At 40.9% G+C, this 16,827-nt stretch overlaps 1 protein-coding gene across 4 annotated transcripts in view; it reads right to left on the reverse strand.

Moving 5' to 3' along the window:
• LOC131762513 (actin-related protein 3B) overlaps positions 1–16,827 on the reverse strand; it is a 133,106-nt gene that overhangs the window by 30,711 nt on the left and 85,568 nt on the right. For 3 of the 4 annotated variants that reach the window (XM_067041765.1, XM_067041766.1, XM_059074129.2), the window contains 2 exons: positions 8,074–8,198; positions 7,286–7,396 (listed from right to left, as the gene is read on the reverse strand). The exons of the other annotated variant lie outside the window; for it this stretch is intronic. In XM_067041765.1, the coding sequence (XP_066897866.1) occupies positions 7,286–7,357 (72 nt within the window). In that variant the 5' untranslated portion in view covers positions 7,358–7,396; positions 8,074–8,198. The remainder of the gene's footprint in view (positions 1–7,285; positions 7,397–8,073; positions 8,199–16,827) is intronic. 4 annotated transcript variants of the gene reach the window in all.

The raw sequence follows: 16,827 nt of genomic DNA on the forward strand, positions 1-16,827 counted from the left end.
GACTATTACAAGAGACAAAGAGGGACACTACAGAATGATCACGGGATCGATCCAAGAAGAAGACATAACAATTGTAAATATTTATGCACCCAACATAGGAACACCTCAATACATAAGGCAAATGCTAACAGCCATAAAAGGGGAAATCGACGGTAACACATTCATAGTACATTCACCCCACTTTCACCAATGGACAGATTATCCAAAATGAAAATAAATAAGGAAACACAAGATTTAAATGATACATTAAACAAGATGGACATAATTGATATTTATAGGACATTCCATCCAAAAACAACAGAATACACATTCTTCTTAAGTGCTCATGGAACATTCTCCAGGAGAGATCATATCTTGGGTCACAAATCAAGCCTTGGTAAATTTAAGAAAATTGAAATTGTATCAAGTATCTTTTCTGATCACAATGCTATGAGACTAGATATCAATGACAGGAAAAAATCTGTAAGAAATACAAACACATGGAGGGTAAACAACACACTACTTAATAACCAAGAGATCACTGAAGAAATCAAAGAGGAAATCAAAAAATACTTAGAAACAAATGACAATGAAAACACAACGACCCAAAACCTATGGGATGCAGCAAAAGCAGTTCTAAGAGGGAAGTTTATAGCTATACAAGCCTACCTTAAGAAACAGGAAACATCTCAAATAAACAAACTAACCTTACACTTAAAGCAATTAGAGAAAGAAGAACAAAAACACCCCAAAGTTAGCAGAAGGAAAGAAATCATAAAGATTGGATCAGAAATAAATGAAAAAGAAATGAAGGAAATGATAGCAAAGATCAATAAAACTAAAAGCTGGTTCTTTGAGAAGATAAACGAAATTGATAAACCATTAGCCAGACTCATCAAGAATAAAAGGGAGAAGACTCAAATCAATAGAATTAGAAATGAAAAAGGAGAAGTAACAACGGACACTGCAGAAATACAAAAGATCATGAGAGATTGCTACAAGCAACTCTATGCCAATAAAATGGACAACCTGGAAGAAATGGACAAATTCTTAGAAATGTACAACCTGCCAAGACTGAATCAGGAAGAAGCAGAAAATATGAACAGACCAATCACAAGCACTGAAATCGAAACTGTGATTAAAAATCTTCCAACAAACAGAAGCCCAGGACCAGATGGTTTCACAGGTGAATTCTATCAAACATTTAGAGAAGAGCTAACACCTATCTTTCTCAAACTCCTCCAAAATATAGCAGAGGGAGGAACACTCCCAAACTCATTCTACGAGGCCACCATCACCTTGATACCAAAACCAGACAAAGACGTCACAAAGAAAGAAAACTACAGGCCAGTATCACTGATGAACACAGATGCAAAAATCCTCAACAAAATACTAGCAAACAGAATCCAACAGCACATTAAAAGGATCATACACCATGATCAAGTGGGGTTTATTCCAGGAATGCAAGGAGTCTTCAATATACGCAAATCAATCAACGTGATACACCATATTAACAAATTGAAGGAGAAAATCCATATAATCATCTCAATAGATGCAGAGAAAGCTTTCGACAAAATTCAACACTCATTTATGATAAAAACCCTGCAGAAAGTAGGCATAGAGGGAACTTTCCTCAACACAATAAAGGCCATATATGACAAACCCACAGCCAACATCATCCTCAATGGTGAAAAACTGAAACCATTTCCACTAAGATCAGGAACAAGACAAGGTTGCCCACTCTCACCACTATCATTCAACATAGTTTTGGAGGTTTTAGCCACAGCAATCAGAGAAGAAAAAGAAATAAAAGGAATCCAAATTGGAAAAGAAGAAGTAAAGCTGTCACTGTTTGCAGATGACATGACACTATACATAGAGAATCCTAAAGATGCTACCAGAAAACTACTAGAGCTAATCAATGGATTTGGTAAAGTAGCAGGATACAAAATTAATGCCCAGAAATCTCTGGCATTCCTATACACTAATGATGAAAAATCTGAAAGTGAAATTAAGAAAACACTCCCATTTACCACTGCAACAAAAAGAATAAAATATCTAGGAATAAACCTACCTAAGGAGACAAAGGACCTGTATGCAGAAAATTATAAGACACTGATGAAAGAAATTAAAGATGATACAAATAGATGGAGAGATACACCATGTTCTTGGATTGGAAGAATCAACATTGTGAAAATGACTCTACTACCCAAAGCAATCTACAGATTAAACACAATCCCTATCAAACTACCACTGGCATTTTTCACAGAACTAGAACAAAAAATTTCACAATTTGTATGGAAACACAAAAGACCCCGAATAGCCAAAGCAATCGTGAGAAAGAAAAACGGAGCCGGAGGACTCAGGCTCCCTGACTTCAGACTATACTACAAAGCTACAATAATCAAGACAGTATGGTACTGGTACAAAAACAGAAATATAGATCAATGGAACGGGATAGAAAGCCCAGAGATAAACCCACGCACACATGGTCAACTTATCTTTGATAAAGGAGGCAGAATGTACAGCTGAGAAAGGACAAGCCTCTTCAATAAGTGGTGCTGGGAAAACTGGACAGCTACATGTATAAGTATGAGATTAGAACACTCCCTAACACCATACATAAAAATAAGCTCAAAATGGATTAAAGACCTAAATGTAAGGCCAGAAACTATCAAACTCTTAGAGGAAAACATAGGCAGAAGACTCTATGACATAAATCACAGCAAGATTCTTTTTGACCCACCTCCTAGAGAAATGGAAATAAAACCAAAAATAAACAAATGGGACCTAATGAAACTTAAAAGCTTTTGCACAGCAAAGGAAACCATAAACAAGACCAAAAGACAACCCTCAGAATGGGAGAAAATAGTTGCAAATGAAGCAACTGACAAAGGATTAATCTCCAAAATTTACAAGCAGCTCATGCAGCTCAATAACAAAAAAAAACAAACAACCCAATCCAAAAATGGGCAGAAGAACTAAATAGATATTTCTCCAAAGAAGATATACAGATTGGCCAACAAACACATGAAAGAATGCTCAACATCATTAATCATTAGAGAAATGCAAATCAAAACTACAATGAGATATCATCTCACACTGGTCAAAATGGCCATCATCAAACAATCTAGAAACAATAAATGCTGGAGAGGGTGTGGAGAAAAGGGAACACTCTTGCACTGCTGGTGGGAATGTGAATTGGTACAGCCACTATGGAGAATAGTATGGAGGTTCCTTAAAAAACTACATACAGAACTACCATATGACCCAGCAATCCCACTACTGGGCATATACCCTGAGAAAACCATAATTCAAAAAGAGTCATGTACCAAAACGTTCATTGCAGCTCTATTTACAATAGCCAGGAGTTGGAAGCAACCTAAGTGTCCATCATCGGATAAATGGATAAAGAAGATGTGGCACATATATAGAATGGAATATTACTCAGCCATAAAAAGAAACGAAATTGAGTTATTTGTAGTGAGGTGGATGGACCTAGAGTCTGTCATACAGAGTGAAGTAAGTCAGAAAGAGAAAGACAAATACCGTATACTAACACATATACATGGAATCTAAGAAAAAATAATGTCATGAAGAACCTACAGGTAAGACAGGAATAAAGACACAGACCTACTAGAGAATGGACTTGAGGATATGGGGAGGGGGAATGGTAAGCTGTGACAAAGTGAGAGAGTGGCATGGACATATATACACTACCAAATGTAAAATAGATAGCTAGTGGGAAGCAGCTGCATAGCACAAAGCTCGGTGCTTTGTGACTACCTAGAGGGGTGGGATAAGGAGGGTGGGAGGGAGGGAGACGCAAGAGGGAAGAGATATGGGAACATATGTATATGTATAACTGATTCACTTTGTTATACAGCAGAAACTAACACACCACTGTAAAGCAATTATACCCCAATAAAGATGTTAAAAAGATATAGATATATATATATATAGATATAGATATATATATAAATCCTGAAGGCAGGGAGACCAGGAGAGGAGATGACAAGGTACTCTAAGGTGGAAAGCGCGTGGGCCAGGGAGACCAGGAGAGGAGACGACAAGGTACTGTAAGGTGGAAAGCGCGTGGGCCAGGGAGACCAGGAGAGGAGATGACAAGGTACTCTAAGGTGGAAAGCGCGTGGGCCAGGGAGACCAGGAGAGGAGATGACAAGGTACTGTAAGGTGGAAAGCGCGTGGGCCGGGGAGACCAGGAGAGGAGATGACAAGGTACTGTAAGGTGGAAAGCGCGTGGGCCAGGGAGACCAGGAGAGGAGATGACAAGGTACTGTAAGGTGGAAAGCGTGTGGGCCAGGGAGACCAGGAGAGGAGACGACAAGGTACTGTAAGGTGGAAAGCGCGTGGGCCAGGGAGACCAGGAGAGGAGACGACAAGGTACTGTAAGGTGGAAAGCGCGTGGGCCAGGGAGACCAGGAGAGGAGATGACAAGGTACTTACTGTAAGGTGGAAAGCACGTGGGCCAGGGAGACCAGGAGAGGAGACGACAAGGTACTGTAAGGTGGAAAGCGCGTGGGCCAGGGAGACCAGGAGAGGAGACGACAAGGTACTGTAAGGTGGAAAGCGCGTGGGCCGGGGGTGAAGGACTTAGCATACCCAGGGCTGTCAACCTTCGCACCGGCTGGTGGCTTCCGTACTGGACACAGCGGGTCTACATCTTTCTCAAGAGCCAGGAAGGGCAACTATTCTGGCGAGTCAGGACTTAGCACATGCTATGGTCAGTGTGACTAGGCTAAGGGACGACCAGAGAGCTGGTAAAACATCATTTCTGGGTGTGTCTGTGAGGGTGTCTCTGGAAGAGATTAGCATTCGGCGGACAGAGAACAGAGACATGCCTTCACCAATATGGGCGGGTGTCATCTGAGCCACCGAGCACCCGAATGGAACAAAAGACGAAGGAAGGGCGATTCTCTCTCTCTCTCTCTCTCTCTCTCTGAGCTGGGACGTCCGTCTGTCCGGCTCCCGGCTCTCAGGCATTCCTGATCAGCACGTGCTGCTTGCTCTTCCTCCTTGATTCATACTCAAAGAGTCCGCCAATCTCTTCTAAAGTTGTAACTCGATTTCCACCAAGAGCACTGCAATTCTTTAAAATATATGCTTCTGTTTTGAACTCTGGGCACTTCAGTATTGGAGAAAAGAGTAGGATTCCCATTTGATATCTGCTCAATCCACATGGCCAATACAGCCGAGTCTCTAAAACGTCTTGAAAAACGTGAGCCGTAATGAGCTCATTCCCACCTATACACTCGGGCATCTGGTCACCGCAGTCAGAAAGCACAATTTGGGGGGCTACTGAGGGACCTTTAATTTAACCCCTTTAGACTCTCTTATACCTAAAAGCATTATCTGATATAGCAGTTCAGTAAATGTCGTCAACTGACTTGTAGACTCGGCCGTAAATCTCTACACCTGCTTTACTCCCCTTGAACTATTCCATTAAATGGCGACTAAGGGCACCAACCTGAAAGAAACGGACCATTCTCATTACTTCCTCAGTCACATCACGCAATGAACTGACCTTGCAAAATTCAAAGCACAATACACAGAACACAATATTTTCTCTGTTTAATTTAATAAACTTGATTATTTCTGAATATTCATTACAGGTACTCATTTTTGGCAAATGGACTTTTCCATATTCACACCAAACACCTCCAATTCCTTCCGAGAAAGTGGTTTTATCTTACCAGCCTATAATGCCAGCTAAAGCAGAACACAATTTCTTGTAGGACACAGTTCCTGTGGGCTGTGTCCTGGTGGTGTGTGTCTGCTCCACAGGCTAGGACTAAGCGTCCCTCTGAGTGGAGCAAGAGGGGACCGCCTCGCATGAGAAGCTGAGGCGGACGGAAGGAAGCTGCTGGGCGCCGTGCGCTCCTGAAGTCCTGTCCAACAGGTTGTTACGCGATGCGTGAGAGATGGAAAGACGCCAGGTGGGACAGGCGGGAATCTGTGATCTACCGAGGCTTTAAAGACAAAGCCACTCAGACACCCTGTCAGTTTCCCGGCTCCATTTATTTTACATAAACCGCTGTAGACGCACAGGAGAGAAAACACATGGTGGCCTGTAAAACACAGCATTCACACTTGGCAATTCCTAGTCATGACGATATAGCCAGAAAAAACGCTCAGGGCACTTTCAAGGACTTGCTGTAATAGACATTAAATATATAGATTCCACTAACTACCATACTAGCCTTGTAGTTAACATATTTTAAGCCAGATAATTCTAAAGAACACTCCATATTTAACATTAGAAAGAGCTATATAATTGGGGATCAGGGACCATTTGACAATGTACTTGCATGGAAAAAATCCAAAGCTAAATTATGTGGGCTGTAACGTGCAGCTTACGCTACGTACAACTGCTCTCCACAAAGCAAGTGTTTTGTACATGTAATTAATTTTAACTTAAAAAGAACATTTCATGGAAGGAAACGTGAAGTTGAGTCGAACAATTAGAACAGACTCCATAACCAAGAGATATTTCATTTCTCTGTAATGCTTTATTTTGTTTGAACAAGATCAATTAAGTACCACAATATCAGGGCCCATAACTCAGCTCAACTTTATTTTACAGTGCGATTTAAACCCTGGCAAGATAACATCTTGACTCAGTTTCCTCTGCTATATAAGAAGCAAAAATCAGAGCCATCCGGTTACTTCTCGAGGACATCCAAGTGCACAGTTGGTTTCCTACCCAAATTCATTCCTCCCTCCACCTTCCTGGCTGTTAGAGGCCTGTTTAGGAACCTCCCCTCCCCTCGCCAGCCCAAGGGAGAGAATCTTGATCAGTCTAAACCTGTCAAGGTAATTCCATTCCCCTTGCAAGGGACCGGCTAGGCAGGGACGGCTGGGGTAAACCTGCTGCGAAGGTTTCTAGGAAAGGGATTCTTAATTCCTAAAAAGTGCTTCTACCTCGGACAGCAAATACACCAAGAGGTGGTAGAGGAACTTGGGCGGCCATCCTGGGGCTTGCGGGGAACCTACACCAGAGGCCAAACTACTGAATCAGGCCGGTCCTTGCCCCCGTCCCTGAGCTGCTGAAATCACGAGCCCGGGAGCAGCCTGCCTCTGGCCCTTTTGTTTCATGAGATAATAAGCCCCTTTTGGCTTTCAGGCATTTTTGTTGAGCTTTCTGTCGTTTGCCCAAAAAGCACCCCCATTCACAGAAACTGCTTTAACAGGCATTAAAAACTCCCCAGGGAAGAACACCGTGGGTTTTCAATCTACGCAACGTGGAATTCACAGGGATATAGTCCTCTTAGGTCCAGTTACTCACCATTAAAAAATAATGGTCCTCAGGCTCAGCTCGAAGATATTTAAAAATCACTTGTTCCATGAACCTTTCCATCAGATCCCAGTCTTCAATTATTCCGTGTCTTATTGGCCACTAAAGCAAGAGAAACCAAACCACATCAAGCTTCAGTTCACATCAGTTAAGAGCACCAGTTTAACAAGAGCCCTGGCCCGGAAGAGACGGAAGCCGGCGACGTCTTCGACAGTTCCTCGGCACGGAGTGAATGGTAACTTATAGAAAGAAACAACAGGCACTTCACCAGAAAGATTACATGACATGACTGTTTATATTCTACTCCACCCACTTCTAAGCACAAAGAATCATCTTAACAATGGGGTAACACATGGAAAAGCAGAGCTAATGAATCCACAATACCGCTGGATCTGGAGTTTGGGGAGTGTTTTTTTTTTTAAGAACAAATGTCTAGTTAAATAACTTTAGTGCTTCTTTTTAATTGATCAATCTGCAACTTTCCACATATGACAGGTTAATTAGTCAACCTGCAGGTTTCCACAAGAGCAGACCTGGCTTTCCACATAACCCAGCAGTCCCTGAGTCAACTCTGCATTTGTAAATTCACTTGATTCCCCACGTCAAAAATACCCTCATCAAAACCAACAACAACAAAGCCTCTTTTCAAACAGAAGAATACAATCTATTCTACAGCTCTCACAAGTACAGTGTCTACAGAAAGCGCCATTTTGCATCCTCATCCTGCTGCCCTGCTCTTGGCTGCACCCTTGCAGAAGCGAATCCCGGTAGGAGTTTACCTTTGTGGCGTACGTGGGTTTATCTATGGCTTCATCGCCTATGAAGAAGTCCAGGTCGTCGACACCCCTCAACACCCTCCTCTGGGCTTGGTCGACCACCTTCGCAGACTCTCTGATGGCGATGCCTTAGGGAAAACAGCACAAAGAGTCCGTCACCACACTCACTCATCTCAATGATCAAGAGAGGATGATAAAATCCCTATGTGTGTAAAGTAAATTGTCAACGTTAGGGTTTTATTTGGGGTCGAGTGTGTTCATACAAAAGACTCTATCGATGAGTACATAAAGTAATACAGAAACAAGTTACCATGTTCCAGCATTATTTTCAGCATGGCACAAAAGAACTCAGCTGGTCTGCTTTTAATGTTGACAAAAACTACATCACTAAATTTCTCAGTTTCATCTGAAAAAAATTCCTCAAGACAGTAAGTGAAATGCCCATGGAGTATCCAATAGGTTCCAAATTTTAAAATACAATATAGGAGACAAAATTTAAAATATAATACAGAAGAAAAGAATAAACCGAAAAATGCCTCATGTCATTTTCATGAAACTCTGTCAGATTTAAAACATATTTTTAGTCTTGTTACCAAAAAAAAAAACAAACAAACAAACCTGATTTCCCATTAAAAGAAAAACTAAGAGGCTGCTGACTAGTACCTGACAAAAAGAAAAGTACAATAATCAAACCATTGTATCATGTAAAAATATCAATGGCTTTTTTAAAACATTATTTTAATAAGAGCTTAACCTTGATACTTAGGAATATACTCAGTAGTAAATAATCATATAAAACTTAACTCCAGAATTAACATCTAATGAAATGTGGAAAGCTTTACAAAGATTCAACTTTCCATTTAAACTCCTAAGCCCTGGTTAAACTCTAAGTTCCTAAAAACTACTCTTCATCAAATTTATTCCAAAACAAATTAGTAAACAAATACAATTATTTTTAAAGGTAGATTATCTGAAATCCCCAATTTATTACAAATGAAGAATAGGAACAAAGCTACGGAAGTGAATTTTAATCCTTTTTCTCAGAAAGCTATCTTCAAGTAACAGGCTGAAGAGGTGGAAAAAAAAAAAGGACAGAAATCACTTTGCCCATCTCCTTTTCTCACTCCAACTCATTGCCACATTTAGTCTCGAAGCTTTCAAGTTACAAAAGGTGGCACAAATCTAAGGGACAGCATTTCTGCAGGAAATGCTGGGGGCTGAGCCTAGAGAAAGCATCCAGGTCAGAGGATGCTGACAGAGCCTGTCAGGGCCACGAGGCTGAGAGTGGGGCCAGAAAAGTCTGGAGGGCCAACACTTACTAAGGCAACCGGTGGAAACAAACACAGCCCATCTCTGAACACCGACCATGCCATCCAGTGGTGCGCTGACACAGAACCATCTGATGCGCCAGTTAGCATTTCAAGGGCCCCTGGAGAGAGGGCTTGCGGCAGACCTCAAAACTCCTCACAGTGTGTCAGTGCCAGATTCCACCCTCCGGGCAAGACCAAACTTAACTATGCTCGAATTTAGAATTAAACTGCCAAGTCAACATAGAAGACTGTAAAGAGACAAAGACAAAAAGATTCTTCAATTCATGACTTCATTCAAGTTTGCCAAAAATTTGATGGCAGTATATCTAACCAAGAGAAAACTCACCACCTTAAAGACAAAAAATGCTAACCTTAGTGAGAATGAAGCTACCACGCTCAAAAATTCACCTGACAACAAAGTAAATCTTATCCCTCCCAAAAGGGAGATGTAAGAACTCTGACCCCAAATGACAGGAGATCTCTGTTTTAGTGGCCCTTAGCAGCAGCAGCAGCAGCAGCAGCAACAAACCATAAAGTGTGCTTCTTTTAACTATTACACAGAAGCAACTAAAGCCATGAAAGACAGTAAAGGCTTATAGAGCTTATATTCAAAATCTTTTGTTCATACCTATGACAAGCAAGATGTGGTCCAAATAGTCCTTGTGAACATGATGGAGAAATGTGTCTGAAGAGTAGCTATCAGTGAGCATCTCTGAGTATTCACGGAGTACACACATGACTCATCGTAGGACACAGATCTAAATCACCCGCAGCTTTCTCCAGCACACCACAGCTTCCTACAGGACCCTGACTCAGGTGTAAACAAAGACAACAAGTGTGCAGAGAACATTAAGATGGAAAGGACAACAAATATAACAGATAACAGGATCAGCACCTAAACATCCCAACTGCTTACATACATGTGGCATCTCCATGCAATGGAGTATCATGAGGCCACGAAAAGCACAGAAGCAGTTCACGAAGTGACCCACGACGTTCTCAGAGATGGAGCGTCAGGAGAAAAAAAGCAAGGTGCAAAACGGTGTTCGTGGTATGCCACCACTTAGGTAAAAACACGTCTGTGTATATTTGCTGGTACATGTAGAGTTACCTCAGGAAGAAACCAGAAACAGTAGTTGCCATCTAAGAAGGGAAGTGGGTGGTAGAGAGTTAATTTTCATTGTACATCTTTTTACAGCATTTAATTTGTATGTCACATGAATGTATTACCTATTCAAAATTAATTAAATTTGGACTTCTGCTTCTGGAAAGATGGAGTGAACATACTTTTCTCTACTCCTCTCTCACTAAGCACAGCTAGAATCCCTGGACTTTGTATTTGAAAGAAACATAAAAATGCTGAGAGGTGAAGAGAAGGCAGCAGACTGGCCAGGGACCTCAGGACCAAAGGAACAACACGCTGGTGACTTCCTGGTTTTCGTTGGTCTCATGTATCCTACACTGGCCGCCAGGGAAGCCGGCAACCCAGAAACACCAGTGGGAACCAACAAACACGGTCCCCAAAAGCCTGCTGTCTCCAGCCAAAGGAAGTGAAAGGGGCAGTGAAAACATACAACTGCCTGACTCCAGTCAAACACGACAGAAAAACAAACCCCCCACGTGCAGTGTAGACACCACGCGGGAACCAGGACTCATCCCACACCTCTGCCACACCGGGGTCCTGCCAGAGGAGGCCTGGTGGAAAGTCAGCACTTCCACCCCTCACCCTCCCGGAGGATGGTACCTGCAGAGGCCTAGTCAGGGGTCTGATCCCCTGCCCACACTCAACAGCAACATGGAGCCCCTCCCCAAATGAGTGTCAACGAAGGCCAAGAGGAAAACCTGAACTTCAGCCCCAAACTGGCATTAACAAAGGGTATACCCCCTTCCCCTGCTGGAGAGATTATCAGAAATGACTTGCCAAAGCATAAGATTTAAATAAGATCTGGAATCTCATAATATAATACCCAAAATGTCCAGGTTTCAATAAAAATTTTTTAAAAACTCTCACCACAGCAAGAACCAGGAACATCTCAAGTGAAATGAGAGAAGATGATCAATAGATACCAACACTGAGATGACACAGATAACAGAATTACCAAACAAGATTTTAGGAGTCATCATAAAATGCTTCAATGAGCAACTACAAATGCACCTGAAACAAATGAAAAATAAAAGGAAGTCAGCAAAGGAACACAAAGTCACAGCAAAGATAAAAGATATAAAGACAAAACCCACAGAAATTTTAGAACCAGAAAACACAATACCTGAAATAAAAATGTCAATGGATGAGCTCAGCAGCAGAAAACAACAGGGGAAAGAGTCAATGAACTTGAAGACAGCAACAGAAATAACCCAACCTGAACAACAAAGAGAAAACAGACTGAAAAACAAATGCACAGGGCTTCAGGGACATGCGGGCTGGACAACAGCAGATCTAACGTTCATGTATTCTGAGTCCCAGGTGAGAGGAAAAAGGAGGTAGGGCTGGAAAAGCATCCAAAGAAATTAGGGTTAAAAATTTGTCAAATTTGGGAATTCCCTGGTGGCCCAGTGGTTAGTACTCCGCACTTCCACTGCAGGGGACCTAGGTTCGATCCCTGGTTGGGGAACTAAGATCCTGCAAGCTGCGTGGTGAGAAAAAAAAAAAAAAAAAAAGGCAAATTTGGCAAAAAAAATAAAATAAACCTATAAGTGTAAGGTTGACTAAACTCCAAAGAGGATAAACCCAAAAAAATCCAAAAACTAAAGAGCAAAGAAAAAATTCTGAATGCCTCCAGCAAATTTCTCATCAGAAATCAGGTAGCCCAAACGGAAGTTGCATATTTTCAAGTGTTGCGAGAACTGCCCACTCAGAATTCTATATTCAGCAAAAATTTCCTTCAAAAAGGAAGAGCAGGGCTTCCCTGGTGGCGCAGTGGTTGGGAGTCCACCTGTCAATGCAGGGGACGCGGGTTCGTGCCCCGGTCCGGGAAGATCCCACGTGCCGCAGAGCGGCTGGGCCCGTGAGCCATGGCCACTGAGCCTGCGCGTCTGGAGCCTGTGCTCCGCAACGGGAGAGGCCACAACAGTGAGAGGCCCGCATACCGCAAAAAAAAAAAAAAAATGAAGAGCAAATCTAGACATTCTCAGATGAACAAAAACTAACAGAATTTGTCACCAACATATCTACTCTAAAAGACTGGCTAAAGAAAGTTCTCTAAACAGAGAGGAAATGATAAAAGAAGGAATCCTGGAACATCAGGAAGGAAGGAAGAACAAGAGCAAAAATGTGGAAATTACAATTACTTTCCTTCTCCTCTTGTGTTTGCTAAATTATGTTTGGCAGTTAAAGCAAAAATTATAATGCTAATGTGCTTCTCGATGTATAACCTCAATTATAACAGAAAGGGAGGAGGGTAAAGGGACATAAAGGGAGATAAGGTTTCTACATGTCACTGAAACTGGTAACTGCTGACACCACAGACTAAGAAAAACTATGCACATATAAGGTGATAGCTAGACCAACCACTTAAAAACCTACACAGAGAGAAGCACTCAAAAACACCAGTAGATATGGGACTTCCCTGGTGGCCCGGTGGTTGGGACTCTGCGCTCCCAATGCAGGGGGCCTGGGTTCGATCCCTGGTCAGGGAACTAGATTCCCACATGCCGCAACTAAGAGCCTGCATGCCACAACAAAGATCCCGCGTGCCACAGCTAAGACCCAGCACAGCCTAAATAAATAAATAAATAAGACACCACAGGTAAGTCAAAATGAAATTCTAAAACATACTCAAGTAATCCACAGGAAGTTAGGTAAAACAAAACAAAGAAATGAAAAACAGAAAGAACAAACAGAAGAAGAACTAATCAATAATCACAATAAATGTAATGGTCTAAACACACCAGTTAAAAGACAGATATTGGTAGAGTGGATAAAAAAACATGACTGATGGGCTTCCCTGGTGGCGCAGTGGTTGAGAATCCGCCTGCCGATGCAGGAGACACGGGTTCGTGCCCTGGTCCGGGAAGATCCCACATGCTGCGGAGTAACTAAGCCCGTGAGCCATGGCCGCTGAGCCTGCGCGTCCGGAGCCTGTGCTCCGCAACGGGAGAGGCCCTCATACCGCAAAAAAAAAAAAAAAAAAAAAAAAAAAAAAACATGACTGAGTCTACATTGTCTACAAGAAACTCTCTTCAAATATAACAATATACAGGCACATCTGGTTTTAACTGTGCTTTGCTTTTATTTAGTCTTTTTTACAAATTGAAGGTTTCTGGCAACCCTGAGTCAAGCAAGTCTACTGGTGCCACTTTTCCAACAGCATTTGCTCACTTCATGTCTCTGTGCCACATTTTGATAATTCTCACAATATTGCAAACTTTTTCATCATTATTATATTTGTTAAGGGGATCTGCAGTGATCTTTGATGTTGCTACTATGACTTGCTGCAGGCTCAGGTGATGGTTAGCATTTTTTAGCAATAAAGTATTTTTTAATTTAGGTACATACACTGCTTTTTTAGACATACGCTATTGCACACTTAACAGATGGCAGTACAGTGTAAACATAACTTTTAAATCAACTGGGAAACCAAAATTTCGTGTGACTCGCTTTATTGTGATAATCACTTTATTGCAGTGGTCTAGAACCAAACCCACAACATCTCCAAGGAATGTCTGTATGTAGGTTAAAACTAGGAAGATGGAAAAAGATACTTCACAAAAATATTAATCAAAGAAAGTATGAGTGGCCATACTGCTATCAAAGAAAGTAAACTTTATAGCAGAGAAAATTACCACTGATAGAAAGGGACATTAAATAACAATAAAGAGTCAATCTGTCAAGACAGAGCAATCCTAAATGTGTATGTACAAAAGAATGCTGCAACATGTGAAACAAAAACTCAAAGGAGAAAAGGACAAGTCCACAATTATAGACTTTACCTCTCTCTCAACTAGTGATGGAACAAGTAGAGAGAAAATTAGCAAGGATTAAGAAGAACTCAACCCCATCAACCTACAGGATCTAACAGACAGGAAGAGAACATGCCACCCAACAAGCGCAGAACACACATTGTCTTCAAGTGCACATGGGACCAAAATAAATCTAATACTGGACCATAAAACGAACCTCAACAAGTTTAAAAGAATTAAAACCATAAAAGTGTGCTTTCTGACTACAATGGAATTAACTCAGAAATCAATAACAGAGAGATAATGAGAAAATCCCCCAAATACTTGGAAACTAAACAACATAGTTCTGAATAATCCATGGATCAAAGAGGAAGTCTCAGGGAAACTAAAAACTGCATGAACAGAATGAAAATTAAAATACAAAATATTAAAATGTGTGGGACATAGCTAAAGCACTGCTAAGAAGGAAATTTTTAACACTACATGCTTCCATTAGAAAAAAGAAGAAGTCTCAAATCAATAATCTAAGTTAAGAACCGAGAAGAGTAAAATAAACCCAAAGCAAGAAAATGGAAGGAAATAAAGAGCAGAAATTAATGAAATTTAAAACAGAAAAATAGAGAAAAATCAATGAATCAAAAAGCTGATTCATCGAAAGTTAAAACTTTTGCTCTGCAAAAGACCCTCTGAAGAGGATGAAAAGACAAGCTAAATGATGGGAGAAATTACTTGCAAACCACATATCTGACAAACAACCCATATCTAGTATATACAAAGAACTCTGAAAACTTAACAGTAAAAATATAAGCAACACTATTAAAAAATGAGCAAAAGACACGAAGAGACATTTCAAAGAAGATATTCAGATGGCAAATAAGCACATGAAAAGATGTTTGCCATCACTGGCCGTTAGGGAAATGAAAATAAGGAGGAGAATGAGACATCACTGCATACTTACTGGAACAGATAAAGTAAACCAGTGACAATGGCAAACGCTGTCAAGGTGAAGCTGGCTCTCTCATACATAGCTGGTGGGAGTGCAAAATGACACAGCCACTGTGGAAAGCACTCTGGTAGTTACTGAAAAACACTAAACACAAACTTGCCATACAACTTGTGCTATACACAGAATTTATCCAGAGAAATGAAAAGTTATGTCCACACAAAGACCTGTACTGTACACAACTGTTCATAGCAGCTACATTTGTAATAGTTAAAAACTGGAAATAACTGAGATGCCCCTCACAAGAATGTTTAAACATCCGGTACACATCCACACACTGGAGCAACACCACTCAGCAACAAAAAGGGACCATCTACTGATACATGCAACAACCTGGATGGCACCCAAGGGCTTTATACCAAATGAGCAAGCTAATCTCAAAAGGACACACATACTGTATTACTCCATCTCTATAACATCCTCTAAACAGCAAAATTATGGCGACGGAAACAGATTAGTGGTGGTCAGTGGGCAAGGACGGTGGAGGGGAGGGGTATACGTGTAATTATGAAGAAATAACATGGGAAATAACACGTGTAATTATAAAATAATACTACATGTAATTATAAAGAAATAACGCAACATCTTTGTGGTGATGAAACAGTTCTATATCGTGACTGCAGTGGTGGTTACAGGCATCTACACATGGGATAAAATGACAGAGAACTAACTGCACTTACACTGTTCCAACGTCAAACTCCTGGTTTTGATATTGTACTATGATTGTGCAAGATGTACCCTTTGGAGGGAACAGGAAAAGGGTACACAGAACCTCGCTAAACTCTCTTTACAACTTCCTGTGACTCTATATTTCAAAATAAAATATTTTAAACACAAATAAAATATAGTTGGAAGGTATGTATGAGCTTGTAAATTATTTAAACAAATTTAAAAATAAATCACCTCAGTTAGCTATAATGATGAATCAAAACTAACAAGAGTAAACTTAATAAAGAACAATGTAAAAGTTCTGCAGATCAAAAAAAATAATAATGTATGGGTATAGAATGTGTATAACCAGAAGATAGAGGCTATTCTCCAAGTGCTAAAAAGTCATTGGAAGGCAGTCTAAGGAAGATTATCAGGGAGCATATATCTAAGGAAGAATATACCTAAAGATTTAGATAAAAATTCTGTATCTCAAGAACACTTGCTACACCAGTTGACAGACAACAATAATTATTTTTTAACATTTATTTATTTATTTGTTTGTTTATTTGTTTGTCTGGCTGTGCCAGGTCTTAGTTGCGGCACGCAGGATCTTTGTTGCTGCATGTGGGATCTTCATTGCGGCATGCGGGATCTTTTAGTTGCAGCATGTGGGAACTTTAGTTGCAGCATGAAAACTCTTAGTCGTGGCATGTGGGATCTATTTCCCTGACCAAGGATCAAACCCGGGCCCCCTGCATTGGGAGAGCAGAGCCTTAGCCACTGGACCACTAGGGAAATCCTGACAACAGTAATTTTTAAAATAAAAATATCCAGTATATTTCTCAAAAGAATGTCAAACATTTTACTAAACCTTCAAACAATAATTCCTAACTT

This window comes from Kogia breviceps, chromosome 9, assembly GCF_026419965.1.
Source record: "Kogia breviceps isolate mKogBre1 chromosome 9, mKogBre1 haplotype 1, whole genome shotgun sequence".
Classification (NCBI taxonomy): domain Eukaryota; kingdom Metazoa; phylum Chordata; class Mammalia; order Artiodactyla; family Physeteridae; genus Kogia; species Kogia breviceps.